This window comes from Equus przewalskii, chromosome 3, assembly GCF_037783145.1.
Source record: "Equus przewalskii isolate Varuska chromosome 3, EquPr2, whole genome shotgun sequence".
Lineage (NCBI taxonomy): Eukaryota > Metazoa > Chordata > Mammalia > Perissodactyla > Equidae > Equus > Equus przewalskii.
This window is the reverse complement of record NC_091833.1, coordinates 82,425,833-82,449,248: the sequence shown is the minus strand read 5'-3', so window position 1 is coordinate 82,449,248 and position 23,416 is coordinate 82,425,833. Positions and strand designations below refer to the sequence as shown.

At 34.5% G+C, this 23,416-nt stretch overlaps 1 protein-coding gene across 1 annotated transcript in view; it reads right to left on the bottom strand.

Annotated features, from left to right (window-relative positions):
• GABRG1 (gamma-aminobutyric acid type A receptor subunit gamma1) overlaps positions 1 to 23,416 on the bottom strand; it is a 73,748-nt gene that overhangs the window by 15,311 nt on the left and 35,021 nt on the right. The window contains exons 4-8 of the mRNA XM_070612918.1: positions 9,983 to 10,203; positions 9,071 to 9,153; positions 5,842 to 5,979; positions 5,562 to 5,714; positions 117 to 328 (exon numbers count right to left, since the gene is read on the bottom strand). Coding sequence (XP_070469019.1) covers positions 117 to 328; positions 5,562 to 5,714; positions 5,842 to 5,979; positions 9,071 to 9,153; positions 9,983 to 10,203 — 807 coding nt within the window. The remainder of the gene's footprint in view (positions 1 to 116; positions 329 to 5,561; positions 5,715 to 5,841; positions 5,980 to 9,070; positions 9,154 to 9,982; positions 10,204 to 23,416) is intronic.

Genomic DNA, 23,416 nt, shown 5'->3' with positions numbered 1-23,416 from the left:
CTTTTGCCAGGGTACCTCAAGCGTCCGTATCACTTTAAGCAAATATAACATGAGTGTTTAAAACAGTATCTCTAATAGTGAGTTGCTGTTTATAAAAATAGAGATTTTTAACGTACCGAGGCCTTATTTTTTAGCTTTCTGTTTCGTGTGGTCTTTCCTTTTTTGTTGCTGGTGAAATAATGCAACGTGCCATATTCCATCAAAGCTGCAAAAACAAAAATGAAGCAAACAGAAACAAAGAGATCCATCGCAGTCACATAAGAAACTTTAGGTAAGGACTTCCTGGCGATTGTACTCAGAGTTGTCATAGTCAGAACTGTAGTGATACCTGTGGAGGGAGGGAAAAAAAAAACAGAAGTTGAAAAATTACTTAACAGACTATTTTTATTCTTCCACGGGATTAGGCAATATTATGAGTGGAAATTAACAATGGAAACAAAAGGATGTGATTACTCATGATTTACAAAAAAAATTAAAGTGCCGGTAACCATAGCTACATTATGTTCAGTGTGCTCTTTGTGTCTGTATGAGTTTTTTGGTTTTGGTTTTGGTTTTTTTTTGAGGAAGATTAGCCCCGAGCTAACATCTGCTGCCAATCCTCCTCTTTTTGCTGAGGAAGACTGGCCCTGAGCTAACATCCATGCCCATCTTCCTCTACCTTATATGTGGGACGACTGCCACAGCATGGCTTGCCAAGTGGTGCCATGTCTGTACCCAGGATCCGAACCAGCGAACCCTAGGCTGCTGAAGCAGGACATGCCAACCTAACTGCAGAGCCACCAGGCTGGCCCCTGTATGAGTTTTAATCATCTAAATTCAGTGGAACGCAAGTAGTTGACTCCCCGTACCCATCCTTCCCTTCCTAATAACAGACCACCCACTTTTTCGCTGGCATGCGGCTGTCTGGAAGAACAACTTTCTTTGTCACCTTTTCTCAGCTATGTGTGGCTGCAGGCTGAGATCTAGCCAAGGAGGATTAAGACAAGGATGTAAAGAACGTGTCTGAAAGATGGCGTTAACAACGATTGAAGGGAATCAGAAGGTACAAACTTCCAGTCGTAAAATAAATAAATCACGAATAGAAGGTACAGCATGGTGATCATAGTTAATAATACTGTATTGCATATTTGAAAAGTGCTGAGAGAGTAGATCTTAAAAGTTCTCATCACAAGAAAAAAAATTTGTAACTAAGTATGGAGATGGACCCTAACTAGATTTATTGTGGTGCTCATTTCACAATATATGCAAATATTGAATAAGTATTTTGTACACTTGAAACTAATATAATGTTATACATCAATTATCTCCCCCTTAAAAATAGAGATGGCATTAACGAGACAGGAAATGCTCTTCTTTCCCTCTTTCTTATGGCTTTCTGCTGGAATACAATGGCCAGAGCACCAGCAGCCACCTTAGAAAATTAGATGGTCATGAGAATTAAAATCACTCACAACACAGCAGAAAGCTCGAAGGAGCCTGAGTCCCTCCCACTGCAGTCACCCGTTGACTTCCCCACTCCGGACTTTTCAAATGAAAAACAAACACCCCTCTACCTAATTTAAGCTATGGTGATTTGAGGTTTTCTGCCACACATGGTTAAAATTACTCCAAACTAGTGCAGTGTTTTCTTACAAGACAACTTGAATTAAACCTATTTTTTTATCTCAAAGTTTAAGTAAGGAAAACAGGCAAAATTATATCAATGGAAGATTTTAAAAGCACAGAGTAAATCTTCATATTTTGAAGAATTCAGCATACAAAATTAGGATATCACCCTCGGCCCCAGCCCTATGTGTACATCCTGGGGGTGTCTGTTTCTCTTTACCCACGGCCTTCTTGCCGTTCTTAACTCTTCTGGTTTTAGCCTCCCAACTCACAGTTGCACATGCTGTATCTCTTCTTATCTAAACTGCCATAATTCTCATTCTTTGTCCCATGAAATATGGCCCCATGAACCTAATTGTCTATTCTCTAAAAAGTACTCAATAAAATGCCAGATGACTATTAATTTGGCCAATTATTTATAGAGTGGATATACCTGGGATGAAAATAAAAATAGAAAGGGTCTCTTTGGGCTGACGAAGGCAATAGCCACCTCTTTTTCTCATGTCTCCGTTGAAACGTGCCCTAATAATTCTTCTTACACGCCTATCTTTTTATTTTCATCATCACTTCGGGTTGAAAAAAAAACTTAAAGATGACACAGGTATGGTGGTTTGGGAGTCATGAAGGCAAATTTAGGTTCAAATTCTGATGCTCCCGTCTGTTAGCCCTGTGGCTTTAGGGAAGTTTCTTAACTCCTCTGTGCCTTCCATCTAAAACAACTGGCACGGTAATATCTTATTTGGTACTATAATAAATTTATACAAAAGGTATTTATTTTACTTATTTGTTCTTAAAAGTGGATACCTGGAATACTGATTTTAAGTCTTTCTTCCTTTCTAATATTAACATTTTAAATCTATAATTTCTCCTTTATGCAATACTTTACCTGCATCTCACAAATATTTATATGTTAAATTTTTATTAAAATTCAATTTGAAATATTTGCTAATTTCCCTTTTGATTATTTTTTGACCCCAGGGGCATCTAAAAGGTCATTTTTAAATTTCCAAATAAATTATTGTCTATATTACTTTTATTGATTTTTAATTTACTTCGTTTTGGTTAGAAAAATACTCTGGAAAATTTTAGTTTTTTGAATTTTATTGAGATCTTGGTCAATGTTCTATATGCCCTTGAAAATATCATGTATTCTGTAGTTGGGTGTAGTGTTCCATTAACATCAGTCAGGTCAAGTAGTTGATAATTTCATTCATATTTTCTACAATTAATTGATTTTTTTCATGTATTCATTTCTTCATCAACGAATAAGAAAGAGTATTAAAATGTCCAGTGATGATTTCAGATTTGTCTATTTCTCCCATTATTCCTGACAGTTTTTGCTTCACTTATTTTTAAAACAGTGCTATATTTAAAAAGCTTTGCATATATGGTAAGTGCTGAATAATCTCAGTGAACACTAGCCTTCCCTCTTTCTTGCTTTGTATACTGGTTTTCTGATAACTTAGTAAATCACAACATTCTCATAGTCAGACAAAGGTAGATTTCCAAAGATATTGCTGGCTTCCATAATTATGTCCCATCCCAACTAAAAAAATCTTAATGCTTTGATTTCATTATCAATTATTGTATTAAATTTCACTGTACTAAAATATGGCTACATTTCTATTTCATAAAGTAAGGAAAACTAAAGCAGAACTTAGCTTCTAGACATTTATTTCTTTAGTTTTTTATTTTGTTTGCTTTTAGGAAGATTGGCCCTAAGCTAACATCCGTGCCCATTTTCCTCTACTTTATAATGTGGGAGGCCTGCCACAGTATGGCTTGGTAAGTGGTGCGTAGGTCCATGGCTGGGGTCCAGGCCAGCGACCCCTTGGCCTCTGAAATGGAGCATGTGGACTTAACCACTATGCCACCGGGCTGGCCCCTCTCTAATTTAGTAATTATTATGACAGAGTTCAGCTTAAAAAGAACATGGTGGATTTCCTATTAAAATATCTCTGAGTCCACAAAAATAAGAAAATATTTGGGATTTTAAAAGGACTCATTGATATTTCTTCCATGGCTTCCCCTGTTCAAAGTCCTGCAATAGTCTCCCATCACATTTGGTAGAAAATCCAGTCTTTAAAATGACCTACTGAAACTGACATGATTTAACTACTGGCCACCTCTCCAATCTCATTTTCTACCACTACTCAGTCACCTCTAGTCACATTGTCTTCTTTCTGACTCTCAAGCATGGCATGCAAGGAAGAATCCTCTTCAGAACTTTGTGGTTCTCCCAGCCTGGACTATCTTTTTACCAGGTAGCCACCAGGCTAGCTCCCACACTCCATTAGATCTCTGCCATCTCCTCAGAGAGATCCAGGCTGACTCCACGAGATAATACAGCAAACATCATATCCACCCACATCCCCTGCCGTTCTCTAACCATTCATTTTGCTTTCTCTTCATAGCCTTTACTACTCACTGACATTTTACTATATGCTTTTTAGATTTGTACATTACCCGTATATCCCACTAACATAAATGTTTTATGTTTTAACATGAACATGAGGGTTTTACAACTTTTGTCCACTGTTAACACTACAGCACCTAGAACTCTGCCTATTTCATAGAAAGCATTTGATGAATGTTTGTTAAAATGCAATGTTGAATAAATGAGCTGAGGCAATTGTCCTTCAATTATATATATATATATACCTTATCCTTCTAGTTGATATGCTAATACTAAAAAATACGAATTCATGCAAAAATACAATTCCATAATTGGCTATTCTCTTTCATGACACTATGGCATATGGTTTTTGGCTTCATGGAAACCTAATGGTAGAAATAATCCATTCAAATTCTATCTGGGAAAAAATATGAGAATAATGTTTAAAAAATACAATTTTTAAGTCATAACTCATAGTAGCATACAAAAAACCTAAAATAATTTATTCACCTTGGAACATAAAATAATTTGAGACAATGGTAGGAAATAAAACGAGGTCTGAGTGCATTTTGTCCCCGAGCTATGTCTACACAACTGTTTAGACTCCCAAAGAAACTGCATTTCCAATTACGGAGCTAGATGCCTCAGGCTTTACCTTGCTACTTTTACATGATTTGCATTTTACTATATTTATTAAATGGAGTTATTTACCAGCTATCATGGAAACCACATGAAAACCTCTTTACTGTTGAAAACAGAAATTGTCCCAACTTTCTTCATGTTTTTTAAGACATAATTATCAGTAGTGTGATTCTTGTCTTGGGAATGAATCAATTGATCAATAAGTTGTCTTCATATACAAATACATGGACGTAAGTTATCATTTTATTTTAAACAAATGTATAGTAATTACATACATTTTCTTTTATGATTTTGATTATTGCTATGAATTGCTAAAGAAAGAAAACAAGAGTCTATTTTATCAAGCATGAATTATAAATTACTCTTTTTTAATCAGCGTTATTGTACAGGCAACTTTCAAAATATTCACAGACTAATGACACATTTTATAGATTGCAGAAGCCCAGATCTTCTTGTTCCTTTCAGCAACCTGCCCTTTAGGCAGTCGACTCTTCATCAGCACCATTGTTAAAGCAGAGAATTGCAAAGCCTTCTAAACACACACTAGTCAATAAATGCTGGCTATTAGTCATTCAGCTAAAAAATAAAATCTTGATGAAAAGTGATTAAAAATATTGACTGAATTAAGACTGAGGGACTATGTGTAATTTTCATGTGTTAATTCTTGATGTGTATTTATGCTTCTCGACCTCTATTAGCAGGAAAAATAAAAATTTTTCTGAAATTTCAAGTTCTTTACAATTCTATTTTTACTTATTTTTCCTATATTCATTCCAACATCATATTGTACTAGAGTATGTCAATTTTTGCCTTATTGTAGTTAAAGGAATATTTCCACTATATTAAACCATAAACTTTTATCACATTAAAATGTTGTTAAAAGTCCTATGACATTATAGCATAATATTACATGTCATACCCAGTGACGTTCTTGCAGGTACTGCATCTTTATTGATCCAAAAAGACACCCAAGAAAGAACAACGGTCAGAATACATGGAATGTAGGTCTGAATAGTGAAATACCCCATTCGTCGGCTCAGGTCAAAAAAAATTGTCATGATAATATAATCCCCTGGAAAAAAAGAAATATGTTTTATTTGGGGTATAAAATATATAAAAGTATAGATTACAATCTGCAGGTTTAAATACAAGTGCCATTTGATGCCAGCATTCGTCACTGATTTGCATTTCCTTCTTACCGGATATCGTGTGCGAGATTTCAGTTGAGTTCCGTAGCCCTACAAATGCAAACTGATATAATCTCCAGTATTTAGGATCAGCCACTTCCACAGAAGGCTTTTTCCACTTATACTCAATTTCATTTTTAGGGTATCCATCTAGATAAAAAATTAAAGTAAAGATATGTACATTAGCAGGATCCAAATCTGTTACTCTTGCAATACCAACATTATCCAAAGACAAATTCTTTGAAATTTATTCTCATTTTTGTATTATATGTCAAGTATAGAAAATACTGTATAAAATTTATGTGTATAGTTTAAAGAATAATCATCCGATGACCAAAAAATAATAATTCACGTAACTCCACTTAAATCAAGAAATAAAACCTTGCTAGCTTCCAGGAAAACCTATATGTCCACTCCAATATAGTATTTTCCCTCCCAACCAGAGGTAACTACTAACCTGATTTGTGATAATCTCACCCTTGTTTTTTTTTGTTATAGATTTTCTGATATACATTTCTAAAAGATATAGCTTAATTTAGGTACTTTTTGAACACTATTTGATTGTTGCCATACTGGATGCAGTATTTTGTATCTTACTCCTTTTAATATCATATTTATAATAGTCCTCTATGCTATTATATGTAGCTGTAGTAAATTTGTTCCATTGTAAAGGTGCAATAAAATTTATTTATCAATTTTACTGTTGTGGGCACTTGTAATGTTTCCTGTTGGTTATTACTAACATTGCCGCTATTAACATTATTGTACATGCCTCATAAAACATGTGTATGCAAAGGTTTCTCTGGGCTATATACCTAAGTGTGGGATAGCTGGGTCATGGGTTACATATAATTTCCATTTTATGAAACAGTGCCAGTCTTGTTTCCATAAAGAATATACCAATCTCATCTCTCTCACCAGCCACAGTGTGAAAGTATATGGGGCTCCATATTCTCATTAAACTTGATGTGGACAGTCTTCTTTATTATACTGGTCTGTAGAATGTATTTTATTTCATATTTTCCCAATTATAAATGAAACCCAGCAATTTTTTCATGTTTATTAGATTCTTGGGTTTTTTCTCTGTAGGACTGCTTGCACAATTGCCTACTATTTTATTGGGTTTTCTTTCTTTTTGTCTGAATTCTGTCTGTATTCTGGATACTAGCCCTGTGTTAGTTATCTGTATTGAAAATAATCTTGCCTTCTCTGTAGCTGTCTAGAATCGAGGTGCATTATTTCAAAAGGGATATGTTTTAGTTTCTGCCACGTGACAGGGAAATCCACAAAGGCCCTTTGGACCAATGAAGTAAAGGAAATTTGAGCTGCAAGTCCACGTGGGGTGGGCTTGTGATTCAATCCTCTCAAGGAGTTAGTTTATTCTTTCCTTTTAGAGGCAACTTTCCTTTTTAGACCTTAGTGGTTGTGCATGCTTGTATAGGTGTATGGGGAGCACTTCTTCATTTTACCTTAAGTGCCCAGCCATTTGGAACCCAGCTGTGTGTAGAAATTATGTTCTTTCAAATTTCCAATCCACAATGCTGCTAAAATCAAAGCTCAAATTTACCTTGTTTGGTAAATGTCCTCAGGTCAAATTGGCTACAAAACTTCTTTCTTTCTGGCTTCAACTTTTTATGTGGATTTTTGTGGTTGAAAATTCCTTCCTAGTGACCACTTAAATGTTTTTGAGAAGATTTCAATAAGATTATCATCCCTGCAATGAAACAGCTGTCACCTGTGTAAGGATCTGTTTTCTCTTTCGTTTTTCAAACTTCTCTCTCTTGCTCTCTAGAGGTTAAACCATCTTGTTTTTCCATAATTCCCACTCTTTATTATTATTATAGAGGTAATACAGTATAGTTAAATTATATAGGAGTGCTGGCACAAACAAAAATGGTGAGCTAGTTACTTAACTACCCTAAATCTCATGACAATGACTTTTAAAATGGGGGCCATAATGAAATCTTCCAATTACAATTGTGAAATATTAGACGTAGAACGCTTAATTCTCTACTGGACCCATATGGAGTGCATGAAAAAGCCAGCTATGACTAAAATGTTTATGTCAGTGACACCCAATTGCACTCATCAGGATAAAATATTAATTCCCAATAAGACAGTCAAAACTAAAGAGATATCATGCCAAGAGCTTCGACGTGGTATCTAGAGGACAGTATAATAATTGCTACATCTTCAAATATTCGCATATCAACTATTCCTCAAGTGTTCCTATTAATCAAGTCTTTGTTGTGATGTGGCTGCTTTATTTACTGAGAAGCTAATGTTAGAAAATCAAACCAGTGACATATGAGATTATGAATTAAAAAGGACATTTTAATGAGACAAAAATCATTAGAAAAGTTAAGAAAATTGTTAATAAAGGGCAGCAAGAGGTATTGGGAATTTTGTAAGTGAAGTAGGATAAAACTTATGATACTTCTAATCTACTGTGAATAGATTTTAGAATGTGATATATGAAAAAAAATTGAATTTCAATAAAAGGAAAATAGCATTAGGCAATTCATGGATATAGGTAATATTATTTTAAAACTCATTTTACATGTTTTCAAGACTTGCTCAATGGTATGTTATCTAGAAAAATAGTTTTATAAAAATACATGTGAGGGTAAATAGATTGGGAATATAAAATAAAATTGGCATTTATATAGAAAGACTGTAACTATTTCCTTGGAACAAAATACCAGGTTTTTGTATACAAATTGTTTAGCTCTAATAATTTCTCTGTTTTATGTATCCTTTTGAATAAAATAAACTTATTTCTACCCTGGATTTTCCAATTCATTAAAGTCTTCTCTAATATTTGCTATTAACATAGTAAATACTCTTCACCAAACCAACTTATAAATTATATTTTAAAATCCAATGAAATAAAGTTAAATCTTGCCTCCAGGAAGATGAATAAACTTTGAATAAACTCATTCATGGCATATGAAAACATTTGAACACAATTTATTTTCAAAGTACTTTATTTAATCAAAATAGGAAAAGGGCACTTGGATAATCTAAGATTAGTAAAGAATGATATAATAAAATATATACATTCACTATGCATTTATTGTCACTTTTTAATTTAAAAGCAAGTATTTTTTCTAAGAGAGTTGAACATAATCCAGACTTCTGAAAATTGTATAAATCTTCTATCTCATTTCATTTTACATTTTTAAGTAAACAGTGTCAGAGGCTAAAATTCTATGAAATTATTAAGCATTTTGTCACTTACAGCTTGAAAATTCCAGTGGACAGGAATGTTCGTCCATAGGAAAGTTATGAAGCTGAAGGTAACATTCTGCATTAATTGTCAATCTATTTAGATGGAAAAATAAATATTAAATAACAAGAAGTAATTTCAAACATTAAAAATGTTTTGTCTAATTTTTAAACATGATTTTGACCTGCAATGTATTAGGAAATAATAATAAGTCTCAAAGTCTTAAGTGGTAATATCATAACATTCATAAATGAGTAAAACATTCTAACATTTTCCTTTCCAGCCAACTAAGATGCCTCTGTAGGCATCTTATGTAGAGATCACACATTTCAGTATGATCTCTGCGTTTACAGTTAAAAATTCATCCTTTGGGATCTCAACAATCACATGTGTACACACACACAGATTAACAGAGTGTACATGGTTAAGTATGGTGATCTTTTCTCTTTATCATAAAAATTTTTCTAAGGATGATTCTTAATAAGCAGATACGTTCAAGAGAATGAATTAAATAAACTTGAATCTTATACATCAACCTTCATTTAATCCTTTCCTAGGATGTTTTACATCATTAAAAATCAAAGTGTTTTAAATGTTATGGCAGGATGGGCTCCTAGAGAAAATCTCCGTCAATCATTTGCACTATCAATTGAAACCATAATGTTCATGCCACTACCTCTTCTGCTTCAAAGGAGGAAAATCAAGGGGTTTTTTTTCTCTTTGCTTTTAGTCCTTTTCACATACTAGTAATCTGAGCTTAAACAAATGTTTTTAAAATATTCTACCACTTTAGAGTTTAGGTATGAAAGGAGCTCCGTATTTCTTACTTTGCAACTTTGAAAGAGGGAAATTTATGAGGTAATCACATATTAGTAATGAAAATAAATTAGAGCAACTACATCTTTTTTTAAAAAACAGTATTACCTTAGAGTATATAGAACTCGGCCATCATTCCAAATTCGAAGAAGACGATTAGGAGTTGTTATCCAATGAGCATCAGATTTTCTTGAGTTTCTGAAGAAAGTGTCAGGAATCCAAATTTTTCCAACCATATTACTGTTTAGCATAAGCACTTTCATGGTACTATTGAATTTTAAACGACTGTCAAACCAGGTTTGGGCAAAAATTATATCTATTGTGTATTCCTAAAAAATAAAAATAAGAGTAACAACTTATAATAGTAAAGCCACTATCTTAGACATTTTCTTCAGAGATTTGAGCGTTTATATTACAAAGTTTCTGTAAGTAAATAGCACTTAAACTTAGTCTTCTTGGAGTAAAAAAAGCATGCCATTATCCTAAGTTTTCTTTTTAATTGTTTACATGAGTCATGTAAAATAAAATCCAAGATTTCTAGTCATTACTGCTGCCAAATGTGGCTGTAAATTTTTTTGTAAATTTTATTCAAGATTTTATAATATGTAGGATATATTCATTAAAAGCAAATATTCTTAATGTTAATGACTATATTAACTTTTATAATATTTACATGGTGCTTTAGTCACAAAAATCAGAAATAAGTACAAAATCAAGATGCAAATACTCACCAAATTATCTAAAAGCCCTTACACTGTCCTTTGTCCAAAAAAATCAATTATGATTATTTAGATTCACTGTTTTCAAATGTTTGAAAGCAACCACACACAAGAAACCCTACTGAGCATTTAAAATATGCCAAGTACTATGTTGAGCTTTGCCTGTATCATGTCATTAAATCCTTACTACAGCACTGTGAAATAGGTACTACTATAATCTTTATTTTACTTTTTTATTTTTTACTGAGGGATATTAGCCCTGAGCTAACATCTGCACCAATCTTCCTCAACTTCATATGTGCGTCACCACCACGGCGTGACTGACGATTGATGTAGGTCCACGTCCAGGATCCAAATCCATGAACCTGGGCCACCAAAGCAGAGCACACCAAACTTAACCACTATGCCACAGCGCCAGCCTATATAATCTTTATTTTAAAGTAACATTTATTAAGTAATAGAGAGGTAAAATAATTCTCCGCACATCACAGAGCTAATAAGCAGATGATATGGAAATGGAGACACTGCAGGTTGAATGCCAAATGCCCATCCATAACAATCGCATATAATGGTGGTCATAATGGGGCCTGACAGATGCCAAGATTAGAGCAAAGGCTCTGTGCACAATCAGCAAGTGATGGAAAACAGGAAATTGCGTGGTACGAGAGAACTCTCAGGAGTAGGGAATTAGCTGTTACCTACCTTTGTCTCCTGACAAAATGCCTGCCACATTGTAAACATTAAAATTTATTTAATAAAATTAATGAATAACAATGTAGTAATAATCAATGCAATTGAGGAAAGAAAGTGGTTATATGTATATGCGTGTATAACTGCACTATTAAAAGAGGAAGAACAGAGTAAATTGAAAACTATGAGGTATTACATGAATTACTTGTGGTGGGAGAGATTGGTTGCTCACTCTTGAGGTAATGCTAGCAATTGGCCAATTTACCTGAGAGAAATATTTAATATAAGAAATGGAAGTGTAATTGGGAGTTTAAGTAAAGAACGAAGATTTGAAAAAAATGATGGGGACAATAATAAGTAAATAGACTCGGAGTCAACATGTTAATAGAAAAGTTGGATCAAATTCTGGTTTCCAGACAGAGTATTCATAATTATAATTTACTTGACTAGAATACATAAAGTAAATTGAGAGGGAAACCTCATTTTATCTATTTCGGTGGGGTGTTTTATTGAATAAATTTGACATGTAACATTGTGTGAATGTAAGGTGTACAGCATGTTATTTTGATATATTTATATATTGTAATATGATTGCTATTGTAGTGATATTTATCACATTACCTAATTATGGTACAATATGGTAGTCTATAGTCATTATACTGTGCATTAGATCTCTACTGCTTATTTACTATTCGTTACAAGTTTGTACACTTAAACACCATCATTTCATCTATTTTAGATGAACAGTGTTGCAATTTGGGAAAGGTACATACATATTAATAAAATTATTTAAAATCCAACAGGGGCCAAAACATTATGTAATTGAGTGTGAGATGTATGCTCCATAAAAGAATTAAGATATATAGATAAATTATTATGGATAATTTGTCCATGTAATGTGTCATATGTGATCATTCAATCATCTATCCATATATTTAGCATCTACTGGGTGTCAGTCATTGTTTTGCATAGATGTGAAGAAATGAAGTCCTTGTGCACAAAATCACTTGTATCATGACCCCTTCTTCTCATAGTCTTATTTGCCATGGTGTTGCCCGAGTAACTTAGAGAGGGAGAAAATTAAAATTTAGCTTTTTCCAAACTACGATAGAATGACGCAGAACCAAACTGTGCTGCAGAATATACACTGACAGTGCTTTTGCAACCATGTAAGCTTTATACATTCCACAGCCACAACCTTGCTGATGTACCGTTTGCAATTCAAGCTGAGTTCTAATGCAAAAGACGTTTCATAATACATAATAATGAAGCACATTTATTCTGTAGACACTTAACTATCTTATTAGGTAATGCTAACAGAGTGGTACAAAAATGGGCATGCATTTTCAGTGGGTCAATGGGTCCTGCCAATATCCCTGGTGTACCTGCTCCCTGAACATTGTGGAAATTCTTGGACAGCTTCACAACAGTCATTTTTAATTCTTATTCTGACCTCCTGCTTCTCAGGCCAGATGTTTTTTCTTTGGACTAAATTATGATTTATCCAAGCAGCCTCTTCAACTGCCACAAATGATTAACCATTCAAAGTCGAACAGTGTAACCTGTCTTAATAACATAGTTTCTGGTTGTAACACTAAATACAAATAGAAAGAAGGCTTACACTCATTTTACGGTAGATCCAAGAAAGAATATTTAATCAATATTATGTGCCAGACTTATGCTGTACTTTTATATGGACTCAAACTGGTTAAGATCAAGGGAGAGGCTAACATAACTGCCAGGATTGTGGTTTGGCAAAGATCCATCCCCGGTTGGTAGAGGGAACCTCATGCTCCCTGGTAGGTAAACTTGGCTGCGGTATTCTAACTAACAGGGCATTACAGTTGGCACTTGAGAACTAATTGTCTAGGGGTGGGATTTAGCAAGTAGTTGTGAATCCTGCTTAGCAGCTGACAGGATCTTCCTAAGAAAATCTGTTTATAAAAGTGCTATCGCTGTTGGAAGAGTTACAACTTCCAAGAGTCAAACTCTCCCAAGCGGAGAGTCTGGGGGAAATATGAAAATTTTCCTACTCACAATTATTCCCTCAATCTAGGATCGAGAAGAAAAAGATACAGAGCAAATGTCTTGATAATCTACCCTTCCCAAAGCCTTTGCAGAGGCTAATACTTTCAAGCTCTTTTAAACTGCTAATCCTTAATAAGTGCCTCACTCAGATAAGAAGGTCATTAAAGTTTGTGCCATTTTCTATGCAATTGAAAAATCCAATTTCATTTACTCATTTGTGTTAGTGTAATTTCCAGAAAATGATCAAACTGTGTTCTTGTACTTCATGTTCCTCTTTAGAGGTTATAATTATCTGCATAATAAATAAGGAAAAGAAACATGAAAAGGAACTTTCATTCACTAAGCACAAATACAGTAGCTTCTAGGATAAATACACTGAGACAGGAAATAGTGCATTTAACATGTGAGATCCAATGTACATTAAAAGATTTACTTTGTCTCCTTGCAAGTTAGCTGAGAAACAGTGTTAGTCAATAAAGGTGAAGGGAGCCATCTCTATTTCGAATTCAATCAAATCGATCCATAATTGATGAAAGTGTGTGTAGTGTAGTCTTCATAGCACACTGTCACCTTTGAATTATGTACTTTGTTTCACACTTAAAGAATACTAGTTAATTCACTATTATTGTCTTTCTAGTAATGGAAGAAACTTCACACAAAATGCAGACCTGCCCAGGTAATTAATGTAGGTGCATAATTTCATCATGAGATTTGGTTGGTCCTGATCTGGTCTTTCCATCTTGACATTAATCTCTCCCTAAACCGTCTATTCACATGGTCAAAACAGTATGGTGGGCCAAATAATGGTTAGCAGTAAATCAGATACTAAGGCTATAGCCACGTAAAGTTACAAGTGTAGCTAGTCCACAGCACAAACAGCTTTAGTGGTAAAAGTCCATAGGTATCAGTTCAATTATTGTAAAAGCACCAACTTCTTGATACTGTCACAATCAGGTAAATAGAAAACTTGATGTTTCTTTTGTTTCAAATGGAAAAAGAAATAAGGAACAGAGAGGTTATACTAGCTACTTAAATCATGGAAGTCATCCAGCAATACATTGAGAGATATTTAAAAAGTAGACATGAATCCTGGATTCAGTTACCAACCCTTTAGGATCTATTTTTATGTGTCTAAATGTAGATTGCCAGAGGCACATAGCAGCATATGAATTCATCAGTTAGCTTTATTTTTTTTTTAAAGATTGGCCCCTGAGCTAACAACTGACGCCAATCTTTTTTTTTCCCCTGCTTTTTCTCCTCAAATCCCCCTAGTATATAGTTGTATATTTTAGTTGTGGGTCCTTCTAGTTGTGGTATGTGGGACGCCTCCTCAGTGTGGCCTGAGTGAGTGGTGCCATCTCAGCGCCCAGGATCCGAACAGGCGAAACCCTGGACCGCTGAAGCAGAGCAAAGGAACTTAACCATTCGGCCATGGGGCTGGCCCCCTAATCAGTTAATTTTTTGACAAATATTTTTCAGCATTTGAGTTACTTCTATGTTGTTCTGGATTTACAAAGATGAAGATGGAGCCTTCCTATTATGAATATATACATAAAAATTGGAAATTTTAAAACTTAGGAGAAGTAAAGTTAAAGAGAAACGGAAACAACAGAGATTATTTTCAGCTAGAGGAAATTAAGAAAGACTTCATGATGCAAGTTGTATTTAACCTGAACCTTGAAGGATATATGAACATTTAAATACATACAGAGGCTGATTAATAAATGTGAGGGGAAAATAAAGAGGTAGTAAAATGTAGAGCATAATGGGAAAAAAAGAAAATAAGCCATATACAGTGAAAAAAGTAGTGCATTTTTTGTACATCAAGGAATGTGCGTTCCTCAAGTCCACAAGATATTCTACATCTGGAAGAGTTTTTGACAATTATTATCTAAAATTACCAGTTTCCAATAATCGACTCTGCATCCTAGACACAGCCCTGTCCCCATGTACTGCTGGACTGAGCATTATGAACTCAAAGTCCAAATGTTTCATTTGCCAAATTTGTGCATCATGCTGAATCATACATTTACCAGATAAATATTCTATAATATTCTATATACATTTTCAAAGAGTAAAACATCACACTTAATATAATCACACATAGCTAACTTCTACAAAGGATACAAAGAAAAAATAATGAACTCCCAGTCCTTAAAGAGTTTATAATACAATAGAGAAGATAGGGTTAGCTTCCAGGTATATATAATAGGTATCCTGAGATCTGGGGTGGGAGCAACCCTTATAAGCCTGTATTAGGCAGGATTCTCCAGAGAAACAGAATTAATAGGATGAATGGATGGATGGATGGGTGGATAGGGAGGTAGGTAGATCGATAGGACAGATAGATTTATCTTAAGGTATTGACTCATGTTACTGTGGGTATTGGCAAGTCAAAAATTTGTAGGGCAGGCTGGCAGGCTGAAGAATCAGGAAGAGTTGATGTCTCAGTCCTCAGGCAAAAGGCAGTCTGTAGGCAGAATCCCTTCTTCCGCAAGGGACTCAGGTTTTTTGCTTAAAGATTTCATCTGATTGAATGAGGCCCACCAACATTACAGAGGATAATCTGATTTACTCACACTCTGACTTAAATGTTAATCACATCTTTAAAAATGGCTTTACAGCAACATCTAGACTGGTGTTTGACATCTATCTGGGTACCATAGCCCAGCAAGGTGACACATAAAATCAACCATTGCAGGACTATAATAGTAGGAATGGCCATTCATGGATTCAGAAAGCCTTAACAAAAATTATGCATGTGTTTCTCTGCTAGACAAGTTAAAATGAATACTTGTTGTGATAGGAAAAAATGTATTCCCCCACTCATGTTTCCTGTGTAAATAAACTCTCTTTTAATTTTGTCCCATCTCTTACTCACTTTACCTCTCGGAGAAGTTTGTTCCATATTTCTCAATTGGGTGAATATAATATATTAAAAATCCTTAAGCAGTAAGTTCTTTTCTCTTTTCTTCTCTGAACTTTATCTGAATGAATGCTCACAAAGTCTCAACTGAGGGTTGGAGTCAGATAGGTGCATGAGAGTGCTGACAAACCATTCGGTTCTCACACCCTAGCTCTATTCTATGCCCCAGTTTAATTACTACTAAGGAAGGTTTATTTTTTTCTTTGTCTATTTTATCTCTTACTTTACCTCCTAGTTTATCTCTCATTTGTTTATTTTTTCTTCTTTGTTTATTTTACCTATCTTCTATGCTTATTTGTCAGTGGATTCAGAATACGGGCAGAGGGACAAAAATGAGGGAAGCATTTATTGGTCCTGCCAAACACGAAATATCTGCCAGAAAATACAGATAATCATTTTTTCCCTGCAGAATGCCCATATTAAGAAGTTCTTAGATTCAGTTTTGATATTGCATAAAGGTAATGAAATTTGGAATTCTATTTTTCAGCTGAAGGACTCCTAAAAAAGCCATATGATTATTTGCAAAGTAATTCCAAAATAGTACCTGTGTTACGATTACTGCATGAGATCAGACATATAATATTGCTTATTCCCTGTACCACTCACGGGAGAATAAAAGATGTGAATTGTCCTCCTCCAGGACATCCGTTGTTAGGATAAGAAAGGTCCTGGGACTGTCAACATCTTTTTCTACCAGTCTACCATGAGAAATCCCTTACTTCAGATCCTAAAATTGTAAACAAGGTCCTCTAAACATTTATAAATTTGTGAATTTAACTTTCCACAATTATGTATGTCTTGAGAAGTTTCACCAAAATCATGCCCAATGGGATACCACATATCACATGGCAGGGCAACTCCTTGAACAAACTATAGGAACTTTCCCAATGCAAGGACATCAAAATGATTTTTACTGCCCCCCTGTAGTCCTGAAACGGCTATGAAAGAGAAACAGATGTGCACACGGAATGCTCAGCATCTGCCACATGGGGGGATGAACTGAAACGACGACAATCCAGAAGGCAGACGAAAGAACTTCCAGAATCACTACAGCACTGCATCAAGCACAAAGACAGAAACAGAAACTGCTGAAGAAAAAGCAGTGAGCCAACCGAGGAATCTGACATACAGTCAAGAGAAACACAACTTCTTTTCAACGTGGACAACTGGACTATTCTGAGCCCTGGAGGTCAGAGTGCACTTTAGTGGGTACAGCTTAGTGCAGTGTCTGGCGGTGGAAGCTACTTTGGGGCAGACTTCTTGGGTTTGAAATTCTGAATATAGCAATTTTCATCTGACCTTCAGCAAATTTCTTAGCTCTTTATGACCCAATTTCTTCTTCATGTATCTGGGGATGATATAGTATCTAGTGATTAAGGTTCTTGTTAATATTTAATGTAAATTACGTAAAACAATGATTGACACATAGTTAAGTATTCTATAATATTATGATCACAATAATGAAAGAAAACCTTCTTATTGTTTTAAAATGGGGCAATGGGGCCTTTGCAAATGCTCCATTTTACAGAGATTATAAGGCATAATCATGCAATGCCTCCTCTGGAAGAGATAAACATTTTCCAGATAGACTTTTATTTGTGAAGCAATTTCTTCATATATAGGGACAGCCCCTTCCAATACCAAGACTCTAAGTAATAAAAATTCTCTAGCTTCTGGAAAATTAGTCTATTCTAAATATCATATTATTAGTCCATTAGCAGAACGTGAATCAGTTAATTAGTTTCCATTTCAGGAAACATTTGGTCTATTCAGATCTTGGGACACCACTGAGTCTTGTTTTTCTCCTGCTTCAATGGTCACTCATTCTCAGTCTCCTTTGCTAGTTTCTCTGTATCTTTCCTATGTCTAAGCAATGAAATGCCCCAGAGTTTAATAATGCTCAGTCCCTTTCTCTTCACTCAAAAGAATCTAATCCAGTTTCATGACTTTAAGTATCATCTGAAGATCATCTACTTTAAGTAGCCAGAAGAATGCAAAATCTGTATCTCAACTGCAAATCCCCCTGCTGAAATCCCAACATGTATGTCTGATTGCCTCCTTAATGTCTTCAGTAGGACAGCTAATGGATACCTCAACCTTAACATTCTAAAACGGAAGTCTTGATCGTCATCATCCTCCAAAAAAAAAAAAAAGAAATCTCTAACTCACTTATCCATCTCATTAAATGAACAACTCCATCCTCCAAGTTTTCAAGTCAAAAAATCTTGGAATCATTCTTGATTCTTTTTCTCTAATACTCCACATCTGGTCTTTCAGAATATCCTGGCATCAAATCACCATTTTCAAATTATTCCAGAATCTGATAACTTCTCACCAGTTTCACCATCATCAACTTTTCCCTTGATCATTGCAATATTCTTATAACTAGTCTCCCTGCTTCCACAATTGGCCTCTTATAGTTTGTTCTTCATTCAAAAAGAGTTGTCTCATTGAAAACATAAGTCACATCATACCTCTCCTCTGGTCAACATTTTTCTATCACATTCGCATATTCACTCAGACAAAAATCAATGTCCTTTCAATGTCTTTAAGACTCCAGAAGATCTGAACCCTAACTACACCAACTTCTCCTATCTCTTTTAATCCCTGTTAATTCTACTACAAGACCTACTGGTCTCCTTGCTGTTCCATGAACGTTTTTCTCTCAGAACCTTTGCTCCTGCTATTCCCTCTAGCTGGCACTCTTCCTCTGGATAGCTGCATGACTTGCTCCTTCACTCCTGTTAGATTTCTGTTTAAATCTCACCTATGGAGTGATACTTCCCTTGACCAATATATACGGTAAAACCCCACTACCATCCTGACACTTCCTATCAAGTACTCTGCTTCACTTCTCTCTATTGCACTCATCACCACTTGATATGTCATATATTTATTTATTTTACAGTGCCTCTCAACTATAATCCAAGCTCCACGAGGGCAAAACATATTTGATTATTCAATTCTGTAACCTCAGCTCTTAAAAACACTCTCTGGCATATAAAAGACACCCAATAAATAGTTGTTTATAGTATAAATTGGTAAGGTGTTATCAATAAATTTTAATCCCTGGTGTCCATAGTGCATTTGAATTAATCTGTAAGAATTAGGCCAAAATCTCATAACTTCATGGCTAAGTTCATAGTTACAGGTGTGTGACCTAAACTAAAGAGTTGTACAACGATAGATCAAACACTGCTACCTCTGAAACACGGAAGAGAGGGTAACATTCTAATGGGAAGCCTGTAAATATCCAGCATGACATCTGGAAAGAAGTAATCTGCATGGTTACCATTGAAAGCATGTTAAGGAACTCTCTGCGATGGCTGTTTGATATTCAGGTGAGAAGTCTTCTTCCTAGAGAAGCCCCATCACCAATAAGGCATTGTGTTTTCCATCCATGTGAACAACATTTGCCATAGATTGGTTCAGTGCAAGATAGCTAGATTATTTGCTCTATGATCTAAGTAAGTTGACAAATGTTTTTGCATCTATAATTACACTGTTTTAAAAGTATATTCCTCAATATTATTATATTTGAAATTTGCTAAAAGGATAGATCTCAAATGCTTTCATGAAAAAAAGAAAAGGTAACTATGTAAGGTAATGGATGTTAATTAGCTTGATTATGGTATCCATTTCACAAGGTGTACTTATATCAAAACATCAACACCTTAATTATATACAATTTTCACTTTCAATTATACCTCAATAAAGCTGAAAAAATAGTTCTTGCTGTCCGAATTAGGCTTCCTATCTAAGCAAGACAGAACTCTATATTTGGGAATGGCATATTTAGAAGGAGTCTGAATGACTCATGTTTCAAATTGTTTATATTATTACCACTTCATGGATTCTTGCCACTGTCCATATTCTTAATGCAGAAAATGAAGAATTTTCTGACACTGTCAGCATGCTGCTAGGATGGCATTGTTTGGACTGCTATTGGAAGCATTGGCTTCCAGTGTTTATCTCAGTAGTTTGGATCCAATTGTGCATATCACAGAGCTGAGGGCTCTTAGCAGAAAATCTAAGGCTTATCACATAATTTGCGCAATTTTCAATACAGAAATTTGGCACAAGTTTCATTATAGCAAAATGTCAAAAGTCAAGACATTTAAACAAACTTTCTCTCCTTCACATTTTAATTAAACTGCAGAGCAACTGATGTTAGTTCAAATCCATTGCCAATCTAAGATCTAAAACTTTAGTACAGCATTTAAGGCCTTTGCGCTAAAAAAATATAAAAATAACACAGTGAATAAGACATTGAGCATTGCCTTTTAATTATATATATATAACTTTAAATACTTTTCAGAAAATCAACAAAGCTAGTACTGATACATCAAAAGTTTGTGTTGTAGTGAGAAGTTACGATATAGCATAAAGAACACTGGTTGGATGGAGTCAGAAAATCATGTCATAGCTCCAATTCTTTGACTTACTAAAATATAATGCTGACCAAGTCACTTACTCTATCTCACTGGAAAAATGAGAACACTAGGCAAAATCACCATTTTGATCTTTCCCAGCTCTAAGGTTCAGTGATCATAAGAACATTATTGATCACGAGAATGTTATAAAATGTTAGAAATTAACTTTTTAAAAAACGTTCTAAACATGAATAAGGGTAAAGCCTGAGATGGACATGGTATCTTCCGAGGACCCTTCCTCATAAAACTACTCCCGATCTATAGGTTTCTTTGTTACTTTCATTTAATCCCACCGTATTCCTGCCAAATTGAGGGTTGAAAATGGCTTAAGCTGGTGGCTGCCAAACATAGTTGGCTAGAAATCCCTGAACAGCATTTTCAAAATTCTGATTCCAAGTATCCATCTGATTACAGAATCAGATTGTCCTGGAGCAATGCAGAATTTTAGGGCATTTGAACAAGTTTGGGAGTTAACATCTACAGATGGGAGGATTTGTCCAATATTCCTCAAACTGAACAACGTAGGATGCCATCTCTCTAAATACAAGCTCTATGTATTAAACACTATATGAGACTGTGTGTATATGTGTGTGTGTGTATGTGTATTTAAGGAAAATTTGGCTTTTAACATTCAGCTAATATATCTACCTCTACACTATTTTACACTGTAATCTTCTAAAATGGTGAAATATTAACCCTCTGAAGTTATGTTAGGCTGTGTTAAAGTACCACCGTATGTGCTAAATTGCTTTTCCTTAGATATTTATTGTTTTGCTGTGTTTTTACTTTATTAGCAAAGCATTAATACTTGTCAATATCCTCCTATAAATCAATTTTATATTAAGAAATAAAAAAATCAAAACGATTGCCTAATAACTTTGAGTTCAGAATTGAAAGCCCTTGGTAAGTACTATATAATCCAAATAATTCAATTTTAATCAAAGAAGTAGAAAATGAGAAATTATGATGTAGGTTTGAATCAACCATAACATCTGACGAATGAAATAGTGGCGTGGAGCAGCTAGGTAGAAGCAAGGCTAAAACCAGCTTTTAATCACACGTTTGAAAGTCATGAGCTGACACGATCTAGGCCCTCCTTTTGTCAAGCAAGAAAGGCCCATTCTGCGACATTCTACATCTACTAATCCATAAAGGACTCAAGATTGTAACTAACTGGGACTCTCTATCTTGAGGCATATCATTAGAAAAGAATTCTAAATAGACACCTCCAAAGTCTGACCAAGAGGTATGGGAGGTATCAGAGGTGTTTGTACCCATATCCTAAGGAAATAATTATGGGTGGCCAAAAGGATTTTGATGACATTAGTCTTAATTACAACAAATTGGAAACATCCCAAATGTTAAAATAATGAATTATTAAGTGCATGTGGTACAGATACATCCCCTAAGTATTACACAACATTTAATGATATTTTTCAAAAGATAAAGTGCAATAATAGCCATGATATAATCAGAGGAAAGACACAGTTTTATAATAGAATATGTGTAACATTATAGCATTTGGGAAAACTATACACATAAAGTTATTAAAATGGTAAAAGCAATGGTGACCATTGGATAATGATAATCTATAATATTTCAATTTTTTTGTTTTGCCTACATTGAATTTCTAATTTTCCCATATTGAATATGTATTTCTTTCACAATAAAGAAGAAAACTATTTTTATGAAATATTTTTTAAAAATATCATAGGGTCACTATTTTCAACTTAAAATATGTATGGGTTTATGCACAGCATTTTTCCTGGAACTTGCCCTTCTGTACCAATCTAATTTGCATTTTTTAGCTATCCTTCCCACTAGGTTTTATATTTCTCTGAAGAAAGGAGGCCATATCTTTTCTAACTTAGTAGGCAATGCACCATCACAATATAGGTAGTAAATACATATAAGACCAAAAAAACCACTAAATAAATAAAAATGCATTTGTGTGCCTCAAGAAATAATAACATGATTTTGATAAATTTTGGAGATTCATAGGTTAACTTAATTTCTTAGCTCTAAAAGCTTTAATGTCCTATTTATGGGGCAAATGAGCATACTGGATGAAAGAAGCATAGAGATGAAAATAACACTCACTCATTTATAATTTTTCATTTTATCTCTGTTAGTGTTGAATCAAAACATACCTAAATTTTATACCGTTTTAAAATAAAGCCAGTGAAAGGAAATAGATTTTAGAGTACCTAGTGGTAAAAAAAAGTTAACGTAATACTCAAAAGGAAAAAATTAAAAACTATAGTAATAAGCTTTAAAATATTGTACAAACCAAGGACATAAACTTAAACTTTTTAAATATAAATGCATTTCTTCAAGTATTTTAATTCATCACATCCAAGACTAAAACCCTTTCTCTTCCCCTCCATTAGCATATGCAGGTCAATTAGCTAGACAGGAGAAAAATATCTTGTTTCCATGCTTTCACTGTTTCATAATTCCTCAACGTAATGCAGCTGGTAAGGAGTAACTGTTCCTGCTAATACAGTAAAAAGGAATAAACAGGGTTTATCTGATATGTAGAAGCTCTCCTTAACGCTATATTTCCTTAAATCTAGAAGCAGCAGGATCAAAAAAGAGAGGGAAGGAGAGGAATAAAAGAGAAAAAGTGAGAGAGAGAGAGAGAGAGGGAGAAAGGCAGAGAAAAGGAGAACGAGAGAGAAAAACCTATGAAGATTAGCACCAACTGTATGAACTATGCTAAATAAAATATGCTCCTTACAGTGAA